This window comes from Tigriopus californicus, chromosome 9 (genome assembly GCF_007210705.1).
Source record: "Tigriopus californicus strain San Diego chromosome 9, Tcal_SD_v2.1, whole genome shotgun sequence".
Classification (NCBI taxonomy): domain Eukaryota; kingdom Metazoa; phylum Arthropoda; class Copepoda; order Harpacticoida; family Harpacticidae; genus Tigriopus; species Tigriopus californicus.
Window position 1 is genome coordinate 3,800,227 of NC_081448.1, and position 26,939 is coordinate 3,827,165.

At 44.2% G+C, this 26,939-nt stretch overlaps 2 protein-coding genes and 1 long non-coding RNA gene across 3 annotated transcripts; 2 read left to right on the plus strand and 1 right to left on the minus strand.

Moving 5' to 3' along the window:
• The first annotated feature begins 1,436 nt into the window (after positions 1–1,436).
• Positions 1,437–19,118, plus strand: LOC131886507 (ras-like protein family member 10B). The gene is made up of 3 exons (XM_059234871.1): positions 1,437–1,648; positions 8,838–9,082; positions 15,554–19,118. The coding sequence occupies exons 1-3, from the start codon at positions 1,645–1,647 to the stop codon at positions 15,728–15,730; spliced, it is 426 nt and encodes a 141-aa protein (XP_059090854.1). The 5' UTR covers positions 1,437–1,644; the 3' UTR covers positions 15,731–19,118.
• Positions 7,232–21,345, minus strand: LOC131886508 (uncharacterized). The gene is made up of 2 exons (XR_009373928.1): positions 20,781–21,345; positions 7,232–7,739 (listed from the first exon to the last, which is right to left on the minus strand). It is a non-coding gene; the product is annotated as an uncharacterized LOC131886508 (long non-coding RNA).
• Positions 21,226–25,755, plus strand: LOC131886506 (MFS-type transporter SLC18B1-like). Its single transcript, XM_059234870.1, has 9 exons — positions 21,226–21,755; positions 21,841–21,914; positions 21,995–22,142; positions 22,298–22,457; positions 22,540–22,688; positions 24,277–24,491; positions 24,566–24,661; positions 24,735–24,903; positions 25,337–25,755. Exons 1-9 carry the CDS (start codon positions 21,342–21,344, stop codon positions 25,655–25,657), a joined length of 1,746 nt encoding a protein of 581 aa, XP_059090853.1. The 5' UTR covers positions 21,226–21,341; the 3' UTR covers positions 25,658–25,755.
• The last annotated feature ends 1,184 nt before the right edge of the window (positions 25,756–26,939 follow it).

Consider the following 26,939-nt stretch of genomic DNA (forward strand, 5'->3'; position numbering starts at 1 on the left):
TTTCCAGAGTGACATGCGAGCGGTTTGGCGGAACACTTGTCTAACAACTGTACATGGATGTTTACCAGGAACGAGAACGTGATCATATCATCCAAAGTCGATCCTGGGATAGTTCTTACCCAAGTCATCCATCCACCTTGGCTTTTGGTGAATGATGAGTCGAGACTTCTTTTCTGGGTTTGGGGGTATTTCAACCAAAAAAAGTGTGACTAGAGCGGCTTGTCCATTGGCTTGGCATCTTAAGATGATCATCTTCCTTCAAGAAGTATTTTATTTTCAAATGGAGAGAGTGAAGAGGGAATAAGGGAAAAGGAACTAGAAATGAACCGGGTTCATAAAGATTCTAGTGAACTACAAGAGCGCAAAGAGTCTTCACTCGTCATTACTCATTAAGACAGTTGGAACCCAAAACAAGAGTGAGGTCTCCCTGGGGTTGCTCCTAAGATGGTAAACATTTGGATTATTAATTTATGGTCTCGTGGGAAAACCATGGAGCAAACATTTCGGTGGCTCGAGCGCGTGCACTTTAATTCACAACTAGGGTATAGCACTTCTCAGCTCCTACTGAATGGGTGCTTTTGAATTGAAGCAAGCCATAGCACGTTCACGATTAAGGAATAGGCTAAGGATTAATGGCGAAATATATGCATTTTAATTTGTTGAATAAGTTATCAAGATCAATATTCCCCAGTATTTGGCGTTATCATGTTTTAGGCATCAATAGGCTCCATAAATTTCCATTGGTTAGTACTTTATTGCGACTCTTGGGCATGTCAGTTTGTTGAGGGATTCCTTTATAATGATATTTTTAGCACCTCCAGGGTAATATAAAAAGAAATCATCCCATTTGAGCTTTGGAATTTAAGGTATTCCTATTATGTAAAATGAGTTGTATCAAAAGGTCTCATTTAACACCGTTCAATTGATCTTTTATTTCGATTGCGACTTCTTCACATTCATTTAAAAGCTTTGGGGTTCACCCATATTCATCTCTTGCAGCGAATCTCTTTTCACATTCACATTCCAAGTCAATGAGGCATAATTCATACCTTCCGAAGATCAAGCGCCTAGTAGACTGTTCCACATTCCATTTCAATGGGCCGTGTCGTGCTTCGTCATGGTGATGATTCTAAGATTTCATTTCATATTTCTTTCAACTTCTCACCGCTCCTTTGTGAACTCCTCCCTTCTCTCGATCTCCGTTGGAACTTCCCAAGGGAGCTCTGGGATCTTTCCTTTCCCATTGTGGTCCACGAAATGTACGCGCGTCAGTTTTTCTATTTCCATGCTATAACATATGAGAGACATAGAGAGAAGGGGAGAGAGAGAGAACGAAGAGAGAGCGAGAGAGTGTGTTTAGCAAGCCAAGAGGATGAAATGACGGTCTCTCCTTTCTGCGTGGAACAACACTCTGAATTGGAGGACGTGGAACATGTTCCTTTTTCCCGTCCTGTCAGTTGGAACTCAGCAAGACTAATGTCAACACCACACACACACCAGACCTTTAAAAAATAACCAGTTTCCCGTAAGTTTCTAATGGACCCATTTAAGTGAAAAGTGCTCTTTCCGTTGGTCTTTGGATTAATCCACGTGGTTTCCACATAGACCTTCACTCACCTCAAGCCCTTAACACGTAACTACATCATGGGTAAGTAATACTTGTTCGATCTCCCTTCTTCTCCGACAAAGCAACAAGTTTGAGCAACACCATTGTGTGATTGTTTAACGTACCCACCATTGTATATGGCTTTGTATGACAGGTCTTAGCTCGAATTAAGTTCCCCCTTTTCCCAGTCCGTCACAACTGTCTGTTCAAGTCGGCGCTGAGGTCTCGTGAAGAGCTCATTCCTGAATGTCAATTACCGATGGAAGATCGTCTTATTTGGCCGTAGGTGGTCGGTTGCACTTGTGCGTGTGACATAACGAAAAAAACGATATGTTAATTAGATTCCACTTTGACAATGTTAGCATGCTAACCTTCTGACAGACTTGGTAACCTCTCGTATATAGAAGGCTAGTTTTTTTTCTCGAACGGCGGTATATGATTTCGCGTGTGATTTCGTGCTTGAGGTGCACGCTTGGAAGTTGGAACATGGCGTGAACCAGATACCTGAGGGTCATAATTGGTGGAAGGGTTTGGCGTGCTAGGCTGAAACCTGAGAATTGGCAACGATCCATTGTTTTAATGGTCTCCTGTGGAACACTTAAGATGAATTGGGTGTAACGTGATCGCCCATCCCCTCTTATATCTATCTACCATCGATCCATCTCTCACTTATACAACAGAGAGAGAGAGAGAGTAGGAACAAGACAAGAACTAATGAAGCACCATAACCAAATGGAATAACCGGACATTGATGCATTACTTCTGCCTCCCACCGTCCACAATTGAGGGGTGGATAACTGTGCTTCCAGTTTGATGTTCCACATAATGGATCACATCACTACGTGGAGTGAGCAATCACGGGTGGCACCATTGTAGTGCACCGTTTCTGAGATCACCCTGACTAGCCTGCTACTTCAAAGGGGAGAAAGCTGTGATGCCACATTGAATGGCCAAAATTAGGTTATCACTTCACCCATGTATGATGCACCTCCACCTCTTTGAGGTTGTGAGAAGCTCCATGCCAGATTGTGTGGACAACAAACAGACGCTTTTCTTTGAAAGCAAAGCTCAGCTTGATCCATCCATGGCCTTGCTTTATTACGAGGAGAGTGTTTGTGTGAGATGGTGTGTGTAAGTCTGTTCATTGATGGTAATGCTTGTGGGCACACAAGAACGACAACGATAATAATCCCATAGACGATTGAACGGTATGAATGAGAGCAAAGCTCTTTGAAGAACGCTTGGAGGGTGTTTGACTAGTACAAGACTACAAGTACATTGTGGTGCAGCCGAAGAGCTGATCTGATAGACACTAGTAGCAACAAGAGCCGAGAGCGAGAGTCCCAAACGTTCATGTACCTTTGAAAGTCCAGGAAGAAATGATTTGGATTCCCGTGGCAGGCGGAGACTTTCTTGACTTTGAATCATTACACGTTTCAAGGTCTTTTCGGCTTTGGATTATCATTTGTTTACTCCCGGCAATCACAGCTGGCTCCACGGGAAGATAATCATGCTGAAATCCATTTTGTCGTAATCCGCTCCCCAAGGAAACGTTCTAATGATTTCCACTGGGAGTGAATTACAAACAACGTATTATCTTCGACAAATGACCTTCTTAGCCTCTTCACCAAAGTCTTAAGTCGGCCTTTGGTGGAACATGATCCACGGTGTTCCATTTGAGCCATCACTCTTGCAAGAGGGTCCCAAATACTGTAGTTGTTAATTGAGAAGTAATCCTCACGCCATATTTGTTTTAAACGGCAAGTGCTGCTCTTGCTCGGATCGCAACCGAGAATGATTTCCAGACACTACAAACATTTACAACTAGCACTAAGAGGTGATACCAAAGGCCGATGAAAAAAGGTTCCTTGGCGAAAACCCGTCTACATATCAAGAGTAGCGGATCTCTTCTCAGAAATGAACATGGTGAGCTCTGGCAACGACGATCAAAGCCCTCGTTACGCGATATTCTCCTACAGAATAAAACATCCTGAAGAATCAGCGTCAAGGAAAGAGTCGGGGAGCAGGATCTGATTTGTTTGGAACAGGTCCCTTCCTTCTTGGAAATGATCGAGCCGAGAATCAATGATAATCATCAAGGTAACGACCGTTTCCGGAGCCATATTCTAAATGATCCAAGAGGAGGAATATGCATGATTAAATGAAAGTATGCTCCACATACTCCCGATCCATTCGGCGGAAAGCACCCAAGATCAAGGGACAGATGCGATCAGATCGGAGATAAAAAAAAAAGACGGACATTTGTATTGGTTCTCCCTTGGGCTCAGAAACATCAGGGGAACATGGTGCCCAAACTTGCTAATTCATATTTCATTGCATACAAATACATCCACATTCTTCTTATTCACCTCCGCAAGTGTTGGCATGTGAAGCTGTCGTTTCTAGTTACAAGTTTTTGGGAGTGGAACCAAAGCGAACCCAAAGCAAGGAACCATGATCCATCACCCATAGAATTGAAGCGCAGCGAGTATTCCGTGTTCGTTCCTCTTGGCGGAGATCCCTCCTTGCGATTCCAGTTTCTATATTGTACGTATATCAAATGGGCACGAGATATCTGAAACTTTTTTTAAGGGGGGTGGGGGAGAGAAAGAGTGAGGCAACGTTTATTGCATTTTGAAACAAGCTCATACGCAGGCGTTTGTCTGAGCTGACTGATTTCGCCCTGGAAACCAATTCCATGACTCAGTTTTTAGACAAGGCTCTTTTTGCCTCTTCGAACGAATCGGGATTGATAGTCCAGTGGCGCCGAGTACAATGTGTACGTAGGCCATATAGGTAAGGTAAATCAAACCCTTCGTGGAATTGCCAGGGCCAAGAAATGACCAGGTTTTTTGGTCTCACTATCACGGATGGAAGAGTTATTGGAACGGGGAACACCCCGGAGCCAGCCATAAATAGTATGTTGTTCCGAGAGGTGCAACAAAAGGATTAATAACGCCGATAAAGGAGAGCAAGAATGAAACTTTTCTTGAGCGAGGATGAAGATAAAGTGCTCTGGAAGAACTCCTTCCTTATTGAGTGGTACCGACTACCGACTCTATGACATGGTGGAAGAGGAGCGAGAAAACGAAACGCGTATGGATGAATGAATCAAATGCATTCGGATGGTGCTCCTCTGTTGTTAAAAACCCATCTGCGGGCAACCCCGAAACTGCTCTCACTGCCGCCTGGAAATGCATGTGCGTCCACATTTCCCACTTGATTGATCAGTTCGAGCGAGAGCTTTTGGGCCTAACGAAGACGGAGAAGCAGACTATACTCCTCGATCCCGAGTTCGACGAAGACTAGTTCTTCTCCAACAACTACGCGTACGTATTGCCTGTGGAGAAGAAAAACAAGGCAAAAGCAACCTTCGACTGAGGAACCACTTGATTACAGACTCGACGAATAAATCCCTTCTTTCCTTCCTTCTTAGCCTCCTCAGGCCACTTGTGATCCACTGATTTGATACTCTCTTAAAACAACGATGCTCAACTTAGGTAACAAGGCCCTTTGTGGGATGCGATAGTCTCCAGATCTCAGTATGAGAGAGAAGATGGCAGAGCCTGATGGTTCGATGGTTTGAGGGATAGAATGGCGATTCCCCACAAGTGGACCAAAGGAAAGGGAAAACCAAAGGGTTGGTTCAATAGACGGCACCGTATTCGCTCAATAGTCAGGTCATCCTTATCTTACAAAAACAGACCTGACCTGCCGGCTTATTCTGTTCCGAGTCTCCTTCAGTCTGAATGCTGTCAGGAATATCGTGGAAACAGATCGTTGTGCCTTGAACGAAATCTTGTTTGTTCCATTCCGACCTTCTTGGAGGCATTCGATCAAAAAAAGGAAGGCCTGGGGGACCGCAAAAGAGTCGAAATGAATAGCAAAAGGACATGGGTTTTGAAACAATGCCTTCTTGAGCAATGTCAGCCTACTACCTCCATCATCTTCGAACTCTTCCTTGAAACTGACATGACCGGGCTCAGAGAAAGAGAGAACCAAACAGACCTGGTCTGCTTCCATTCAGAAGTTGCACACTTCAAATTTTGAAGCAGCTCTCTCGTCATTTAGCGTCAGGTTTCCCACTTTGACGTTTTCCCCGGGGGACTGTCTGAACTTCATTGGGTATCAAATCTCACATTTGCATCATGTTCTTTGCATTGGGAGGGAGGGGGGGGGAGGTATTTGAGACTCGTACAAAAGCACCACGGACGTATGGACTGTTTCAAGCATGCTTTTTATGACTTGTTTTTACCGCATGTTTACAATGTGCATTGCCCATCACCAAATTGGATGCAACTCTGCCCAGCCCTCAAAACGAAAGTGGGCCAAGATGAATTCATAAATTGGCATGATGTCTGTTTCTAATCCTCAGTCATCCGAGCACGTGTGTGTGGTCGAGAGGATCGTTAATAACCCGCCGGATGAATCGAGCTCGCGTTTTTATCGGCTGTTTTTTTAGGACTCTAAGACTCAAGTCTTGACCTATTCATCGCGTTAAGACTTCCTTCTTCCCATGAATGAAGCCTTCTGTGAATGAAATAAAAAAATGAATGTTTGTTGGCTGAGGGCAAAAAAGGAGTAAATCTCTTTCTTAGCGACTTTGTGAGAACTCGTCCAATGCTGTTACTAAACAGTTTGTCATGCCAGATCCAGCTAGATTAGCATCAACATCAACTAGCAGTACAATAGTGGTAGTAGGTCGTCTGCTTGTCCAATGAGCTGCGAAAAATTCATCATACCGCGAACCCCCAAAATGGATGCTCTGATTAAAACAAATTGCCATCCGACAGCTCAAGTTCAGATTGGCCACTAACGAATGAGAGACCCGACCAAACGTAACGGACATGCCTCAATCGTTCCCCAAAAAGTTTACCCCTCAACCGGCCTCATAAGGCAAAGAATTCACATCGAAGGTGACGTGACATTTGGTTCCAAAGGTCTTGTTCTCCAAAACAAGAATCTCCTGAATCGCATTTGGACCAATTGAAAACCAGATGTGCTAAATTCCATTAATACTGGTCGGGAGCCAGTGTGTTGCTGATTTTGATGTTTTGGTTGGTGTGCGAGAAAAAGATGCCTTCCATGTTTAATCATCAGCTCGTTCCCGATTCGTGGACGACCCATTCAGTAATTCAAAGAATACTGGCTTTGTGATTGAATGAGAAATGTGTTGATTACTTCCTCTTGCTCCGGCAAGTGATGCTGAGGACACTGAAGAGGAGGAGGACGACGAGGAGGAGAAGGAGGAGGAGGTGGCAGCTATAGAAAATTGTCGGAAATTAATGATCAAGATGCCTTGATACCGTCAAATTCCCCTCTTGAAAAATATCCCTCTGCATTTCTAACCATTCATCAGTGAACAAACTCTGATTGCCTTTGAGCTTCATCTCTCTCCTGTCTCTCCTCTGATTTACTTCAATATAAAAAGCACATAGACGAGGCGGGACGAGATAGATTCTTTGTTATGATAGGGTGTGAATGTTTTTGAATCTGAGAATCGTGTTGAGAGACTCTTTTTGGCAACTGATTCAAATGAAACGGGGTTAGCTCGAGCGGACACAAACTTGCAAAATGGAACGGGAAAGACACGTAGTCTCTCACGAATAATACATGACACAGACGGACGCTGGCCCTTTTCTGTCTTTGACATGTTTGCAATAGGTTATAACATCTTTTTAACGGACATGATGGACTCGACTGGCTTGTTCCAAGGAAAAATTAATGCTCCCTCTCCTGACTACCTTTATGTCAGTCAGTGTACAGTACTGTACATGTGTACCGAAAAGGGGAACCGTTTCTTCTCCTGGGTCAAAATGTGTATCAAAATGAATTCTTCTCGAAGCGATCTTCCCTGTCATCCTTCAAGAAGCTCGTCGGAAGGTCGCCTTGAACAGCTTATTAGCATGAAATCCGATAAAACTGGGCCCCTTCCCTCTCAAAACGTGGCCCTCCTCTTTCTTGTCTGTCTTGTCAGACAGACAATCTGGGTGTTGATGTGCTACTCACGAGCAACCGTTGACTAAACTCCACGAGCAAATATCAAAATTAGAACCACAGATCTAATCAGATCGTGAAGAGTGAATGTGCCAAGCACGTTAACACAACATCATCAAAGGAAGAACAGGCAGCCCTGAAATGAAACGTTCAACTTGAGTGATTAGGAGCTGAACAAGACTCTATGTACTGTACAATTAACAATTGACCCCAGGGGGGTCTTTTCAATAAATGATGAGGATGCCATGTGTAAATTACTTTAGCATGAGTTCAATTTGATTCTACCCAGTCGGTTTGATACCTTGTAATGAGTTTACGGAAGTTGGTGCTAAATCGCGGCTATTCGGATCGTCATTGTCGTTATTGTCACAAAACGGGTTAAAACGGGGGGTCGTGAATGATAACGAGGGCAATTTGAAATGGGTCGTAATTGTTCGTTTCATTCCCAAGTTGACAAATAAAAAAAAACCGCTCCGTCTAACGGAGGCCTTGAAGTCAAGGTAAGTGGTATCCTTCTCGATGAAGCTTTTCGTAATGAGAGTTGAAATTCAATTCATGGGGAACGAAGTTCCCGATGGTTGAGAGCAAAACCAATTTCCACACCAAGGGTTGACTGAGCACCTGTAGAAAACTCATCAACGGGCGGAAAATGATTGACAGATCTTAACTCTTCCATTTGGCTCGAAATTGCTCAGGCGATGCGGGAAAAATTAAATAAGATCTGTCACAATCATCATTGACGTTGGTACGAAGAGAATCTCCTTCGAGACTGTTTACGAGGCTTGCATGAGAAGGCATGACCTAGGCCTAGTGTATGTACTGCAGATATCCTGGTTCATGCAAATCAGCACATTTGCCAGCCAATCTTCTTCCAATGCCAAATAGAGGAAAGGACCCAGGCATTAAATTATCCTCTCAAGTCGTCTTTCTTGGCACCCTAGAGTAGCTTAGCAGCCCCACCAAAGCGTGAATCGTTTCCCAAGTACGAAGTTTTTTGAGTGTGAGAAGGTTACCGTGGTTGCGGGATTTGAGACAAAGGAATTTGTTGCGGGTCAGTGTGCAAGAACATAGCTATGATGATCAAGATAGCTCTCATCAAGACGAGAACATTGGAACTGATCTTTTTATTAACCCGACTGAATTATATCGTCGTAGACTTCTGTTCATTCCAAAGCATAACTACGTCAAGGAGTAGAATATAACTAAATAGTATTGCTTGTTTCATCTATTCCAGATTTCAATTCTCGAGGTGGAGGCGGTTGTTCCAATTCTTGGGCAACGGGGGATAACTCAGCCCATCGGACGGATTGGCAAGTCACGCCCCCAAATGAGGAGGCTGGGAAGAGGAACCAGAACGATTATTCCTACTCATCGTCGGCTGCATCGGGCTCCGGAAAGGCCTACAGTCCAGACGGAGATGATTTGGTCAAAGTGGTTCTCTTGGGAGCACCTGGCGTGGGAAAGACCGCCATTGTGCAAGTAAGGAGAGCTTAGACTCCAAATGTGCACTACATTCATTACAGTGCAATAACGTATTAAAGCAAAGATCTGAAATCATGCTTGTCAAGGACGTTGATGCGTGACAAGGGAAATAGGGAAATAGCAAAATGGTAGATCTTACATATTGCTCACTGATGCTCAACATGAGAAGATCAAGAAGGAGATAAACGAGAATCATAAGTCATGAATCGAGATACAGAATGTGTTGATGCGTGCTTGCGCATGTAGTGGTTTTCGCACCTTTAGATGACATGTCAGTGGTGTTAAGTGTCTTCATAATTCATTTTCGTCACTCTGAAGAGTTTCAACTAGTTATTTCGATACGATTGGCAAACCATTACAATAATAAGGCCGTGAAAAAGCATCGGCCTTGCTTGTTATCATGTTCCCGGTACAGAGTTTGAGCCTCAGAACTCCTCAAAGTATGAAGTAGGGTGCTTTTAAAGGGACAAAAAAGTTTTCAGAGCATCATGTTGCTTCGAAATGGGTGAGATTCTTCACCGTTCGTAACATCATTTTGATGAAATATCGAGAAAGTTTTTGTGGGTTTTGTTGAAAATGCCGAGGTACATAAGACTTGGGCCATTTGTGCCCAGAGCCTTTTCCCTCCAGTCCTAAGTATAAATCAAGGGCAAGCATGTTCCTGGCTCATAAAATTTGCTTTGAGTTCACGACGACAACAGTAACAAAGCCTTGTCCATGATTGATTGGCCGACTCTTCGAAAAGACACGAAATTCATTTTCAAAAGTCTCGTTTTCTATTTGCTCTACGAACTCCACCCTCTGAAATGTTTGAGAATACACGCTTGTTTATGAGTATTTTGCTGGTGGCCGTAAGAAATGTGGGTAAAGCACTCTTCAAAGCCCGAAGAGATACAGTCAGAAGTGTTACGCCGACCTCTCGTCAATTGTAAATGAATAATGTAATTCTTCTAAAAAAACGGACCGTTGAATTAGAATGCCTTTAGAGCCTGCAGATATTGTAGAGGTCAATGCACTTTCAACAACAAGTTCGCCGGAACCATTCCAGCATGTCACTATGATACTATCTGATCCAACGATAAGGAACCATTGGACCATTCTTCGCGGAAGTCCGAGCTAAACAATCATATGGATGTACGAGAATACGAAGAAATATGCCAGATGCGATTAGACGACCGGGGCTGAATCAGGTGATTCATTCCATCTTTGTATCACTCAGGGTTTAAGTGGTCGAAGTTGTTCATTTTTAGCCCAAATGATAATTCTATGAGAGATGTCCATTTGTCTTGAGGGGCCGAAACAAATTATGGTCCCAAACGAGCCCGGCCAGTTGTGCCTGTTTTCTGGCCTTTTTCTTGTCTCTCTTCTCGCTCCTCTCCCCCCACAAGAGTCAAGCACCAGCATCATGATGACAGCGACTTGGAGCGTGTTATCAATTGTTCCAATTTGTGCTGGGATATTTCAGAGCTCTCTTGGGCGTCGAGAGGAGTTCGGAGGAATTTGACCCATTTCAAGCAAGACATTCCTGACTTATCTTCATTTGAAGTCTCGTCAGGTAGGCTTGGGAAGATCATCTAGCACTGACCCCTTGGTATCTATGACTCAAAAGAAAAGGGCGAATGGGCATTTACGGACTCTCTCGCCTCAAAAAGAGCAAGAACTGGACCGAAACCGATGTCCAGATCCCAATGCACACTTAATGAGAAAGAGATGAAAACTGCCAATCAGAAGTGGGCGATGCCTCGCTCGTGAAATGGTTCTTGACCACCGACAAAAACCAGAGACCAAAACAAGCAAGCTGATGGCCATGTTCACTTTCGTAAGATACATTTGTCATGGTGATTGATGTTGGTCCCAGTTGGCCCTGTTCCACGTTCCTCCCTCCTCCCTCCCTCCAGGCCCAAAAAGATGGTAACAGGGATCATCGTCACTAACTTGCGATTTTCCGCCAAAATTCATTGCACATGCCTGCTGAAAATCCAATATCTCGGCTCATTGCATTTGAAGGCAAGTATACCGGCACAGCTCAATTCCCTTGGGCGACAAATATGCTCCAGGAGTGGAAAATGAATCTCGGAACCTCAAGAGACCCTGTTCTCTCTCCATGTTCAAGGTCTAGCTAGCCTGATGCGTATACGTGATAAACCATTTCACACATGATGGCGACAAGCATGGGTGGTACTGTACGCACCAGATCTACCAAGAAGTACCCAAATCATCATCTCGGCTAAGAAATACCAGGAAATATATAATTTCCCTGCCAAGCTGTCTCCTTTTCTCGGGGAGAGATCCGTCTTCAGGTTGAAAAGCTAAGCACGATGTCATGTGGGTTGGTCGGAAATGCCCAGATTGTGGACTCGCTTTCGTGCGTGTGTGCGTGCCTGCGTACCTTGTCCGGTCTTTGGGATCTATGGGCATGTCAATGGAACTTGGACCACATTGGCCCTATTCATCATTGAAAGATAGAGACAGCAAGGTGGAAAGTGGACCCATTTGCGAGATACCCGAACGCCACGATTATGCAATGCTGCTTGTTCCAAGTGGGACCATCAATTTCGATCCAATCCATTCGAAGAATGGAATGAGTATCAAGAAAATGATGAAAGAATGGACACAAACGTAGGGGGGGGGAATAATTATTTCTTTGACCCCTCCTGAAACATTTTTCGGTCGGATGGTTTTGACCTTGGAAGGCTCTCTCTCTCTCTCTCTCTCTCTCTCTCTTTCTCTCCCTCTACTTCTTTCCTCCTTTTGAAGCTATTTCATCTCGGTCTTTCTCACTCATTTCTTTCTCTTCCTCTTCGTTCAAACTATTGTGAAAGTGCGTAGTGGTAGTAGTGGCAGAGTAGTGGTTGTCGTAGTATGCATTGATGTGTCCATTCGAGCTTCCACGATATGGCGGAAAAAGTGGCTGTGAACGGAGAGTATCAATACAAAGGAGGAACTTCTCTCACTGAACTCTCTGTATACACTGTGTGTCAGTAATGTAACCCAAAGGGGGAGACTCTTGAAGATGGATGCTCAAGGAGACGCACCAGAAGCAGAAGAGCAAGAAGAATGAGAAGAGGAAGGGGAGGAGAAGGATGAACAAGAAGGAGAAGGATAAGACGAAGAAGAAGCCTTTCATTACTCGTGACCGAGGGCCTAACCATTGATTAGGAGTAGAAGGCCAAACGAAGCGTTCAATCCTCACTAACGCCTGCCTTTTGTTCTTTCTCGCATTTCAATCAAACTACCAAACTTCCTTTCCTTTCACACTTAACGGAATCGACCTTGGGAAGGCGGGTGATCTTGAATTTTTTTAGGGAATTCTCCCTTTTCAATACAAGATATCTACGTAGATGCCGGCTGAAAATGTCTTTATTCCTGTTTCTCACCGTACGTTTTGTTCGTAGAATATCTGCTTGTTGGTTCTATCCTTGTGTTGTATGCCATGTTTGATCCATCACTGAGGGAGAAAAATGCCACTGGAGGAAGATTCTAGGATATCATAGGGTGACAGACGCCAATATGCTTGCCTGGAAAAAGATTGGCGTCACAAAATGAGAAAAGAACTTATCATCATTCTCTGGCGCACACAAAACACCGTGTGAATGCCTTACTATCTTCTGAATACGCTTGTCACACGTCTCATCACGACCATATCTCACGGAACCATTGTCCCATTTTACGGAATAAATCGGATCTCCCTTTCTCCAGATTTGAAAGTTCCACTGCCAGAGTCTTCTGACTTGGGTCGAGGCCAGGTGGAAATGTGTGACACTTTCGTACAAATGAATGCATTTTTGTGATGGGAGCTCCATCTTCTTATCAGGGGGTTGGCAACAACTGTATTGGATGTCACCCAAGGTAGATGGATGCATTTTGAAGGACTCTCTCTTCATTAACAGACTCCAGAGCTCTTCCAAAAGTCAGCCATCCATCTATCCATCCTCATTCTCAAGAATGACCAAATTGGCTTTCACATCCCCTCACTCACTTACTACCTCATTCATTCACTCACTCCACTTTCAAAGGAAACTGGAGCAAGCAGTCACATCTCGTCGTAGTTCGAATTGAGTTGTTGCATGGCCAAGATCCTATTTCTTCTGGTTCTTCGCATTCACTCACACCCTGTCTTTCTCTCTTTCTCTCTCACACACACACATACGCACACATTCTCTCTCTCTCTCACTCACTCATTCCCCATACGAAAGGGCCTCTTCAAAGAGTTGAGAAGTCTTTTAGGAGATAAATCATCTTGACAGCGGCCCGTGACACTTTTTGAACCTCTTGTTCCCCCATTATCGTTTTTCGTTGTCTCCTTCTTTGTGCTCTTAACAAGAATTTCTTATAATGCTCCATTCTGGTCCCGGGATCGTGTGTGAGACAGACTGACTTGGAACAACAGCTCAAGTATTTACACATCTCGAGTCACCACTCCCAAAGACACACAATCACACACAAGCCAAATCCCAAGGGAATCGCCATCCCACCAATCAGGCCACCTTACGCGGGAAGTTCAAAATCAAACAAAGTAGGTGTTTGTACCAATTTGGCGGAACTGGAACAAAACGTGCTGCTCTTTAAAGGCCTGGACAATGGAAAGGTGTGAAACTATGTCCCCCTACTCAGGTTCACAGACAAGTCACACAGGACAAAAACGAGATGATAGCAATACCAAATAGACCCTTGAGCCCAAAGAGGGCAGAGAAAATACGACGACACAACGAACGTGACATGGAACAAATGAAGCCTTCAAACAGGGTGACCCTGACTATTTCTGTTACGACAAATTGAAGCTCCAGCCAGTTTCCGTACCACGTGGTAATCTCCAAGTGCTCATGTAGAAATCAGGAAAAGACTTTTACGAGCTGACTAATGGCCTCTAGGATTGAGAACATAACGTGGTACAGCAATGAACCAACGACAGGGGTGCTTTTTTAAAGTCATATATTTAGAATGATGTTATGAATAACTGCCTGCAGAGATCGCCAAATTTGGAAGCAAATTGTTGGATTGCAACACCATCAATCCAATTTTGATATGCCTCATGAAGTTACTTTGATGACAGAATGGTTAATGTCAAGAGTGGGGTTTATTGCAATTTGATCTGAAATGGGACTCAGCCATGTGGCAAGGCCTCACTTTGAGCCATAAACATTGGATGCATCACCAGTTGGTCCGGATGTGCTCTTAAATGCACTGAACTAAAAAATCACGGCTGTGAATGAACCTCGAGGAAAGACAGCGGGAGACACGACCGGAGGCCATAAAACGGGAGATTAAGGCCTGGAGAAGGTGGATTAAACCTAGAAATTTGCCCTTCAACAATCGTCGGGAAAATGGTAGAACCCTCCCTTCTTTTCCAAAAGAAAAAACTCGTCCATTAGAATTAATTCAGTTTGCCTCAGGCCTTTGGCATGACAGGGAAAGAAGACAATCAGTTGGTATTGGATAAAGGCAGCCCTTATGAGCCCTTCTTCTCCCAGGGTTCTCTAAGGACGACCCTTGAGATTTCTCAATAAAGAATGGGATATTGTCAATAAATTCGATTGCTTTTCCTCGACAAAACTGTCCTGAAGGTTAGGAACAGAAACGCCTTGTATGGGTTCCCGTTTTGAAGCTACGAGAGCGATCAAGATTCTATATCACCTCACCTCTAAGGAGAAAAGTCCAATAGAATATTGAAATAAAGGTGATTCTCTTCGAGACGAACAGAAAAAGGCGGATGGGCAAAAAAGTGGCACCCAAGTATCCTTGAGTATTTTTCCTCAAAACTCCCACTCTGTTCCAAGGTTCGAGGCCATTCAACTTGAAAGAAACACAAAGGCACCACGAGATTTTTCAGTAAATCAGGACAAAATGGGAGTCTGAGAATTTAGCCCAAAGCCAGATTATCTCGAAATCTCTTTTAAACGTTCGAGTAGGTTTGTTTATTCTATTCTAAGAGTTAGTGTGGAAACCACTTCAAGCAAGTACTCTTGAATGTACTGTACTAGTACAGAATATAATGATATTAATACCAGCTTACACTCAGGACACAAGACCTTTCTTCCTGAACGGTAAGTCAGTCAAGTCGAGCTCTGGGGAACCGAGTATTTAGGAGTAAAATAGTCAAGTCAAGGAGAAAAGGGCAGAGTATTAAGTGAGATAAGAAAGGTAACAAAAAGAGAATTTTGAGCGGGAGTAGACTTCTAGCCCTTCCAGCTTGCCAGATCCAAAATAGGATTTAACTGCACGGCTTCCTTTGGCTCAAAAAGGAGAAGTCTCTTGGTGACCCTACTCTGAGGAGCAAATGCGCGTTTGGCGTCAAAACAGTGAGACCAACACGTTCAAGAATAAAACCGCTAATCTCTTAAGATAAGGGAGAGCGCTCTCCAGCTCATTTGAGGTCATTACTGGAAAGAAAGGTTAAACTTTGATGAGATTTCGAGAGACACGCTTATTGTAACAGTCAACCAAAAATACTTTTCTCTTTCATTTCAGCAATTTGTATGGGGGAATTTTGAACCATCGTACTTCCCTACATCCAAGAAGGAGACCTATTATCCCTCGGTGGTGCTCCATGATCAGAATTATTCCCTGAAGATTGTGGACATCCCAGATATTCCTTACTTTCCCGTCAATTCCTTCTACAATATATCTGATCTTCAAGGAGAGTAGAGAACATGGGAGAGATAACAATCTCGTTTCTCTCATAACCATAGACATGAATGATTTATTGAGGGTCGGGGCCTCAGTTTCGAGCCTCTTGAGTAGGGCCTTATTGGAACATCGAGATCAAGAAGTTCCAGAATATCTGTAAAACAACTTCTTCTCGTGTGAGCTCGGATTTAGGTGGCTCGAAAACAATGCTGAACTTTTGAAATTGGGAAAGGGACCCTCTGGTGTTCAGATAGGATCAAATTTAGAACCCTCCTGGCTGGCGGCACACTTTCAAGGCTCGAGAAAATAATTGTCAAACTAGTTTCACGCTGCCCGAACAGATGCAATGAAGCTATCAAGTTTCTCTTAGATCACGGCAAACTTTGCCAAACACACGGCTTCGCTTCCAAAGTTCAAGCCAAAACCACTTAAAGGGGAACCGTATGATGCGGAAAGTGTGTACACGTTCAAGTACCCACAATTGCTGGACTTGGCCCAAGTGCCCACCACTACTTTCTGTACACGCACAGCATCATTGACAGAAGCTTTCTCGTGAAAGCACTTTTCGAGGATGTGGTTGTTGGTGGCGGCTGCAGTAAGCTCATACTGAAGGTCGAATATAAGTGATTCATTCACTTGACTTCACAACTAGCCGAGGAGTGGTAACTTGCAAAACTTCGGTCAGACTTCACGCCTGCGCCGATTCTGTTCAAAGACCCTTCCAAAAGCTTGTTGAAGGTTGAAGATTTACGGGTAAAGATGCCTTGACTTTGGGGTCTGAGACTCAATTTAGACCCTTGCCTTCTAGCGACTAACCCTTCACTTTTCACAAGGGCAACACATATTTAGGGCCACTTTACTTGGCCTTAAGGGCACATTTCGACCTTTTCGTGGCCTCCACAACTTGTTCTAGACGGAGGAAGCCTGAGAATTAGTGGTCATTGGGTCACTGAATGACATCATCCTGACCACAAATTGGATTCAAACTCTATAGATCGGCAGTTTTCCAGACCTTAATGAACCATCCTAGTTACCTAGTTCCAAGGAGTCTAGATTTGAGCAATGGCATTGTTTTCCCACCCTTGGTGGGAAATAAAGGCCGCACGGCTTTTGTGATCTGGTTTGACTCTAGAACTCCGTTCATGATCCTTCACCTCAAAGTGCGTGGTACACCTCTCCAACATTTCCATCTCCAATGTAGGACCAGAAATCCGATACTGGCTGAAATGTGCCATAGAACGGACAAAGACCACTTTACCATGGCTCGAACCATGCATATCGTATGAAAGAGTTGGTTTCTTCGATCAATAAAAAGACGCTCTTCCGCATTCGTCTATAGGTTAATGCGACTGGGGGCCTTCGAAGGACACGGAAGACGTAATTTGATTTTGCCCTTTGAAAAAAGTTATTCTTTGCATGCAAGAATGCCATTATCGTAGCGAATGGAATTTTGGATCTAGTCTTTTGGAACCTCTCGTGGGGACTACTGAATGGGGGTCTTTATTCTCCCGGCTCGCATTGTACTGCTGTAGTTGTAATCTGTTCTTTATTTCCCTCCCATGTTACTTGATCGAGACAACGCTAACCTTGACAACATGACATGTCATTGAGCGAAGATCTTAGAGCTTCTGTCATTAATACCACAACCTTGAAGATCCCACGTAGTACGTACATAAAAAAGGAAGGAGCTCAGAACAGGAAACATGTTGTTGAACGCTGTTTGTCACGGGTTCAGGACCTTTTGGGTCAAAATACTACAATTGCATTTCCTCGAACAAACGTCAGCCACTTGACAGACGATGATCGATTTCGGAGAGAACCTCAAGAATGCCTTTTCTGCTGGCTTTGAAGAATGGATCACTGGATCCCTCGTTGACAGTGTTACAATGGGTTGGAGAGGGACTCAACAATTGAGATATGTCGGGAGAGATCTGTAATGATGCGGTCGAGCATTTTCTCAAAGAGCCAGGTCACTTTGATCCGTTCACTTGGCTGGCCAATGAGCCTTGAATGAAAAAGGCCAAAGGAGTTCAATGGGTTGTTACACATCCCATAAAGTATCCCGCCAGCATCCCCGCCATCACAATGGACCATACTGTACTAAAATCGAGAATTCATGTCTATGGTATTCAATAACTGTTCCTTTTGCCTTTCCTCGACGAAACAGCTTATGGGTTAAGGGATGCCAATGCGTACGTGTTGGTCTATGACCTGCTCGCTCCGGACTCGTTTGACTACATCACGAACCTGTTCAACCAGATCAGCGAGTCCCGAGACCTTCATAAGGTGCCGGTGGTTGTGGTGGGGAACAAGACTGACAAGGTCAATTGCACAGGACGGTCGTCTTTCGATAAGTACTCGTGGTCCTCGGGTGGATCCAAGCATAGAAGCAGTCCGGGAAAGAGTCACCACCATGACCATCATGATAGCTTTCATGACCACCACGATCACCATCATCACGATAACGATCACCACCATGACGACTTCCACAACTACCGCTCCTCGTCGTCGTCTTCCAAATATTCGAAGCACTCAAAGCACCACGGACGAGGTAATAAGTATGGTCGTGATAGTCACAAGCACAATAGTTGGGGCGATCACGGCCACCACAACGGCCACGGAGGATACTACGGATCCCATTCGGGCAAGTCCTATCGGCAGCCTCGCAAATTTGTCGTTCAATACGAGGAGAATAACTTCCTTGAGCGCGATATTGCCGACAAGGTCAAGTCCGAGTGGAATGCTATCTACAAGGAATGTTCCGCCCATGAGGCGGAATCGGTTAGCAGTATATTCCGAGCTCTGATGGAGGTCATTGAGGAGAATGGTGTGGATAACGGTATGGAGGACGAGGAACCGAGGAAATGCACAATTCTGTGATTTGTCAGAATACTGGCTTTCGGGTCCAATGTCATGTTTTCTTTGTCTGTCGGTCCCACAACAAAAAACTATTGGATCTATTCTCTGATCTAGAAGCTCCCACTCCGATCACATGTACATACTGCATATGTAGTACATGCATACATATGCTGCTACTACTCCTACTATTATGACTAAAGCCACCACAACAACAGCAACTACGTGTACACCTACTGACGTGAATCAAAATACAATAGTGCACACAAAAGGATCTCGAACTCTGCCTAGTCTAGTTGTCCATTGCCCTTGTGACTGTGAGTCTTCAATTGTAGATTTGTGAGCATTTCAATGTCTCTCCCAGAACCAGTTGTTGTTAGCATTACTCTCTGTACATAACACTACCTACATGATGAAGTTGTGATACAGTGTCAATCAAGAATGGACTCTCTCAGCAAACTCATCATCGGATCCAAAATTCCCCTCATGTGTTCCAAGTTTACAATGCCGTATAAGTCATCTATGCAATAAATGTGGATATGAAAACTTAGTACAACAAGGGTTAATTCAATCTCATTTTTTGACAGGAATGATTGATGTTGTTGGAGGTTATTTTCTGCTCAGTGCAGGTCGTATTTTGGGTAGGATAAAGGAGATAGCACACCCAAATCGATAATACATAACAGGACGTTATATTTGGCAAGTTCCTTTTCGTTTCTCGGAGAACAATTCATTTCTCCTTATGCACAGTGCAAGCAGACATTGTGCACTCATGTGATCTACTTGGACCATCAAACATCTTAACTATTTTTCTCTCCTACATAACATTACGATCATTCCTATGAACTTCTCCTGTACAGAATTTAACTCTTTGCTTAACTCCAATTGCATCAATCTTTAAAATTTGGTAGACTTTTTGACTGCCTAATAAATCTTTCAAAGAACGGATCAGTCCTATCCAGGCACACAGTCCTTAGAAGAGTACATCTTACGTACAAGATCGATGGTGAAGGCAAGGGTGGATTCAGTAAGAAACTGAAAAGTTATTTTTCTTCTTGTCAACGCCACACATTCTGTCTTGACACATTAATGAGAGAACACTGATGCCTCCCTCCTCCCAGACGACCCAGGGGAGACAGGGCAAATGATTCAACTGGAACAGCTCTCGCGAAAGACCGAGCACTTGAAATTCGGCATTGCACATCATGGCGAAATCTGAGTTTCAGGGAGAGAAAGAGATCGAGAAAAACAACGTTGAAATTGGTCTCATGTCTGCATCCGCTTCCGCCATAATATAAGGAGTCGGCCTTGAGCCAAAACAACGACCTGAACTTCAATCAGGAGAAGGCTTTGAAATTGAAGATCACCACCGGCTTAGTCTCCAGAATTAGGGCTTAGTGTTTCAGAAAGCAATTGATCCTCCTGATGATGAAGACGGAGGAATTGTAGAACGTTCAGAAATCTGTTCCACAAGTATTTGGTGGCGTCTGCACAAAATAACCCAACAAAAAGTTTTGTTGAAGTTTTGACTCTTTTTTTTTTTTTTTTTTGAAAGAGTAGAAAAACCCTCCAAAGTTGAAACAACGGACCCCAGAAGTTTGTTTGGAGGAATGAAAACCCCAGAATTTTGAGGGAACGTGTAAAACGCGGCCAAAACCCACGGTCAAACTTCATTGTTTGGCTCAACAGAAAAATGTTTCTGTTCTATTTTTGGTAAATAGAAAACGACAGAAATCCGACAGTCATAGAATTTCGTGATTCTAATAATCATAAAAAGATCATGACAAATGTAATTTGAGTATGGATTACCTCCTTTCAAGATAAAAAGAGGCCAAGATGCATTTGATGTTCTACATACAATGAGGTTAAGTAGATGCAGATCTAAGGCTTCTGAACAAGAAAGAGCTCAAGTGGCTATCTCGTAAGCGATATCCGGCATACAGTGTTCAAAGGAAAATTATCATGCCAAATTTTTGCTTCACTTAATTTCATGCCCAAGTAAACCTAGTTCAAAAAGCCACTTAAATTGAAGCCAGAGTTATTTTCGGTGAGACCAAAGAGTGATCCCTAAACTTCACGAGCAGGAATGCGGCCATTGTTCAAAGGCTTCACAAGAGGTTCGTGGTCAAATCCCACGTACGAGGAAAAAAAATGGAAATGAGATTCAAAGACTAATGCCCTTACCGTAGCCGAAGAACTAGGACATACGTACCATGATAAATGTTCCACCAAACCAGCAACCACCTTGAGGTAAGGCTCGCATCTAATGGCGGTCACTTACGTAGCCTCGCCCGGTCGTCATTGGTCCTGGCAAAGTTATCTTGCTTGTCTTTTTGTGGTGGTATATGGAATGGCCTTCTTAGGACATGGACCGTTTCGTCCGACCGAGTGGAACATTTAAATTTGAGAGGCAAATTATGAATATCTTAACGACGCCCTTGCAGAAAGGCGAAACGCCAAGGGAAGGAATGACACCAACGAGTTTCTCTTCCTGAGGCGGTTTTTCGCTCAGCGTGGCGAGGAGAAAATTAAATTCCACTAAGATTCCAACTTGGAATGTTTCCGGATACATGAAATGAAGTCACTAAAATGAAATGCAAAATGTTCGCCCAACTCAAAGGCTCTTGCCTATCTGTGAATACTTTGCTCTTCACTGTGCCTCTATTTTGGGTTTCCCAAGCTGATTCACAAGAAATTTGGTAAGGGTTAGACATCGTCTGGCTCCTTTTTGATTGTGAATCGTGTAGAATATACGAAACTAACTCTCGTGATAATGCCGGATTCAGAAACCACACCCCTTCTCCACAAATCAAATGAGGAGGCTTCTCGGGTCCGTTTAAGCCCGGATTCGGATTCAAGCATACCTCGTGTTCTGAACTCAGAGGTAGACGCAGCTGATGTTGAAGAATATCATGGATCTGAGGGGACCGATGGAACCGTGGTTACTGAGGACTATTCCTCCTCAAATGTTCCTGAGGAGAGCTCTCCAGCCATCACTACTCGTCAATATTTAATTGTCACGGTTCTCCTGATCGCCACTCTGACCTCCTCGTTTGCCGTTTGTTTGTTCCCGCCATTTTTTCCCAAGATTGCCGAGGAAAAAGGCTGTAGTGCTACGGCTTATGGCTTCATTATAGGCACCAACTGTCTCACTTCCTTTATTGTCACGCCTTTTATTGGCAAAAACGTAAGTTTTTCCCAAAAATTAGTTGTTTTAACTCTTACTCGTAAGCTACTTTGGAGGAAGAAGTGATTTTTCTTTCTTTGTTTAGTTGAGAATTATTGGCTTACGGTTTGCTTTGATCGTGGGGATGTTTACGGGCGGTGTGTGCTGCTTCCTATCTGGGTAAGAGGAGAACTGAAATGGTTTGACAATTTGACAAGCTTGGCATTGCAATTTCCAACTTGTCATTTTCCATGTTCCAGGTTTCTCGAGTTCTTCTCGCCTGATTGGAGTTTTGTGGCCTTGGCAGTTTTAATTCGAGTAATCCATGCGACTGGAAACGCCCTCGTCATCACTGCCACATTCACCTACTCGTCCATTGAGTTTTCTAATTCAGTGGGACAAATATTTGTAAGCGAACGATAGATCAAAATAACACAATTGACTCTAAGGCTTCAGGCTGACATCTTACACACTCTGGCTTCCCGCATATTATGCATTCATAAAACCTTCAAAAATCCCCAAGCAACAATTGCCAGATTGCCTTTTCTTGTCCTTTCTTCCAGAGTTTGACAAGAACCGCCATGAACTTGGCCCAACTCTTTGGACCTTCCATTGGTGGCTTAATTTATGGATTTGGCGGCTTCTACGTTCCTTTTGTGTTCATGGGCAGTGTCCAAATCATCATGTCCTTAGTCAGTATACCCCTGCTTCCCCAATGTAGATGTAAGCCAATATAACTTCTTCAAAGAGTTGAACACCCCACCCGTTTTGCGATTATGCTCCGTTGTTTTTTGGCCTCTTGCAGCCTCTAGTCCTCAAATGAGAGCATATCGTTTCAACCGCCCCGTGACCATTCCTAATATGTTGAGCATCCCCCTGATCTGGTTTAGTTTCATCTCGTTTATTGCGGCCACTGCCTGCAATGGTTTCCTATCCATCAACCTTGAGCCTCAGGTAGGTCATTAAACTATTTGCTATTGGACACATAAATCACGTGTGGAGTCTTTATTGCTGGCAGCATTCGCAGCCTCTCTCTCTCTCTTTCTCTCTCGCTCTCTCTTTTCCTCATTCGAGGCCCTGTACTGAAGGAAAGCAAAATGGTTTGTAAGCAATAGATGAGAGTGCAGAAATCTGGCACAGCTAATACTGAATTATGTTGTAGTGCCACTAATTTATAGAATCAATTTCAGCTTAATGAACCATAGCTAGACGATGACTCAGGATATTTTGAAGGCCCTGGCCACCTTTCTAAACTGCTATCAACTCAAAACGAGCTGTGAGATGAGAAATCGAGGAATTATGCACATGAAGAGGTGGAAACATGGAACCAGTGGATTGATCACATCCATTTCCAGGTTCCATATCCTTGGGAGATCTCATTTGGTTCTGTCATGGTGATGCCTTGCAAAGCTCAAAGAAGCTTCTGTGGGGATCTAGTGAGCCTGACTTCTCCCTGCCTTTCCTAATATTGTGTACCACGAGAGTCTCAGCCCAACTGGAACCACAGTGGAACCGAAAGTGGGAAACGAGGCGGTTTTCCAATTAGGAATATAAATGAATTGTCTCATAGCCAACTCCGAGGTCGTCTTTCTTCGAGCTGAAGTCTCGGAGTGATCCTCTCATTGGCATTGGTTTGAATGATAAACTGGAGTAATCCATGGACGGAAGCCATAAATGAGCGAACACCCCGGGAATTGGATGTGTACAAGTGAGCACGTGGACAAAATGCTGCCTGAGAACAGAGAACACGTCTGAAGTGTTGACCTAAAAGGCCTTGTAAAACGGAACTTACCAGGGTTTGAAGGCAAAGTCCTAGTTAGGAGGCCCTTTGGTGTATTTCGTAATAAATGAGCGTGGATGTCCGCGTATGGCCAAGTCTATTTGGTTTGGGAGTGGAGAGCCAGCGACTCATTTATCCTTTGTCATTCATTAAGTAATGGATTAGTGTCGCTTGCATTTACTGCGAGTGATCCTGTTCATGACGAGATTCCGCCTCGAGAACTTTGTCCCTGTCCCAACTTGCTACTTGACTTCAAAGTCTCCCCAGGGCTGAGTTGAGGGGCCTGGGCTGGGTTGGGTGGGCTTGAAGCTTTATAACAAAGAGACAATCTCGCTTATTTGTTGGGTTGAAATGAGATCTTTCTCGTGATAAGTCGAGGCTTATCGGTTTGCTTGAAAGGATCGCTCGTCTTTGGTTGGCTTTGGTTGGCCGACAAGGAGCTCTACTGCTTCTTCTCTGTCTTCCTCCTCCACTCTAACTTGTCTATTTCGGTCTGGCTTCCATTTTGGAAATTTCCCCCTGAGAAATACACGCTTCGTTCCCATTTTCGAGTTAGAGAAAATGGGGGAGCCGTCAAAGTTTGGCGGGTGGAACTTCCATCAACTTCAATTTCGAGCTACTCGATAGCTCTTCTTGCGGAATGTCGTCGTTTTAGATAGAGGCTTTTTTACCTCTTGACTCGATCGTGATTACACTCGGGAAATATCGATGGAACCATGACAGGTTAATGTTGACTCTTTCTCTGATATCGTTCGTCCCCAGGTTTTACGAACCTTCGACCTATCGCCGTTCTACGTGGGACTTCTCTTCGGTTTGAAAGATGGCGCCAATTCAATCGCTTCTCCAATTTGGGGCTACCTTTGCGATAAAAGCCGTCATAGCTCTGTGAAGCCTTACATCGTGTTGAGCGCCTTAACGACGGGTGCTTCCTTCTTCCTACTGGGCGGATCCAATGTGATCGGAATCCATTTGGGGCTGTGAGTTCTAATCCCACTTCACATTTCGCTACCAATGCATCATGCTCTATTGGAGTGCTGTGTTTCCCTTTCAGTAAACTTCCGCTGGTAATTACCGCTCTGAGTCTCAATGGAGTGGGTATCGGCGGGGAGCAAGTGGCTGGAATTGTGGATGCTCTAAACGAGGCTTCGTAAGTCGATTTTTCAGGTTGTATTTTGTAAAAGTTGCGGCTTGCGTAATGGATAATGGTGCTCTTTTGGCAGTAATGCGGGTTATCCGAATGACCCGAGTATGCATGGTCTTATCGCAGGACTATGGTCCTCTTTGAGTGGGGCGGGTCGCTTTGTTTCCCGAGCAGGATCCGGTTTCCTGGTGGACCATTTTGGCTTCGACCAAACCGCAGCCTTGGCCACTGGTCTTCAAGGATTACTCGTGAGTTTGAGCTTACATAATGTGTCATGTAACGGGTAAAGGAAAACATGGGCACATCGAGGTTGTTTCCATACTTTGAGAGAGGCCCAGCCATGTCCACAATGGAAATTGGGATGGGTAACATTTACTAGTTTATATCTATACTCTGTGCACTCTGTGTACACTGGAACGTGTGGTTGCCAAGTCTTGGGTCCCCTTGTCTCGCTATCCATTTTCGGGTCGTTGACGCTTGTTCAAGTGGTTCTAGACGAGGCGACACTTTCGGAGTCGTCGGTCAGTCTCTCAAGGGAAATCATGGAACGATCAGTCTTGATTCACCACACTTCTCCTTCTTCAAGAACGGAGTGCACCAGACCGTGTTCAGAAGGGAGTACATGAAGTAAATTGTGGATTCTATCCTAAGCCCGTTCTCTTCTTCTTCTTCCACATCTAGGCTGGTGTCACTTTGGCCTATGTTCTGCTCTGTGAGTGTCGGGTCCAGATTAGAGGCTCGGCTCGGAAGCGTTCCACCCGTTGGGAATCCTCAGGTTCCGAGGATGAAAGCGACGAGAATGGCGACGAAAACCCACCCGTATTCCGATCCAACAATCCAACCCAAGGCCATTCATCTCGATCAGTTCAAATTGACATTCCGCCCAACCGACGCCATCGCCGCCCTCGGGCTTATACCCAGCCCAAACGACCCCATAGTCATCGTGAGCGGAGACACTCGACGCCCAGTTATGGAGACTACCTGGCCGCTTCCATTGATTGAGTGCACTCGGGCCAATGTATCCCAATTTTAAGTCGACCGATCCTTCTTAGTATTGTATGCCGCACGTTACCATAGAAATGCATTTTAACCAAAACCAACTGAGGGGTCTCAGGAGAAATGAACTCTGCTATAGTTAGAAAAAGGCGGGGGGGGTTCCAATTAAAAATGAAAATTAATTTCGAGACGGCATTAAAAACGGATTCTTGTACCTAGAAGGCAAGAGACGGACTTTGAGCATGAAGGATTGGTGTTTTCTGCTGAAAATTGTGCTCGCATCCGATTTTGACATTCTTGGACGAGGTTCTCCAGGTGTCCCAAGAAGTGACCGTAGATGGATAGTTGCTGAGGTTCCTTGACACTGGATCTCAAAGTTGAGTGCTCCAGGAGGTCGAATGAAAGAAGGAACGAACGAAGGAACGGGTTTCCAAAGCTTGATTACTTTTATCCCTTCGGAGCCGGATAACAAACTTTTCCTTTTTGGAACGCCCATAAAAGAAAAGTTCCAAGTTCTTTTTTCGGCTCATTTTTCACCTTGATTGCCACAGCTCTGTTATTGCTAATAAAAAATTTAGAAACCTCTTTTCGTTTCCCAGAGTCTAAATGAAGCCGAGCACTCCACGTACCTATACACATTCAGTACCTACAGTACCGACTACTACATTGCACTATATCACGATCAGAAAGTTTTTCACTCGTGGTAAAAGCCCGACCGAGCGACGTTAATTCCTTCCATATTTCTTCTCTCTCTCTCTCTCTCTCTCTCTCATCTGGTTAAGCTTGGCATCAGAATATCTTCACGTCGCTGAATTGGGTCGGTGCAAGATGGGCGTGAGATGTGGGATGGTTGTGGCCATTAGTTCGTCACCATTGTCGAATTACACTTTCTCCTTCAATTTGACAGGCCTTGAAATTGAAAAACTTTCCCTCAAGATTTCAAAGGCGAAAGAAGATTGGAGAGAGGGAAGAACAAGGACACGTTCCAGAAACGCCGTTCCAGGGCCAGGGCACATTTCTCTTTTCCCTTTTCTCTCATTTGGTCGAAATGAGACTTGGAATTCACAGCCTCTACATGGATCAAGAGATCCCTTTATTCGGTTCCAGCTTGCTTGCTTGTTCTCATTTGAAAGTTACATACTCGACTATAAAGTATACCGACCGAATATGTAGTAGAATAGGTCTGGTGCGTGTTGGCATCAGGCAGAAGAACGAGAAGATTAAGACGAACTGGAGGAACAGGCCTCATATGGTACCGGCCAAGTTTGCAGACTCCAGAGAAGGACGG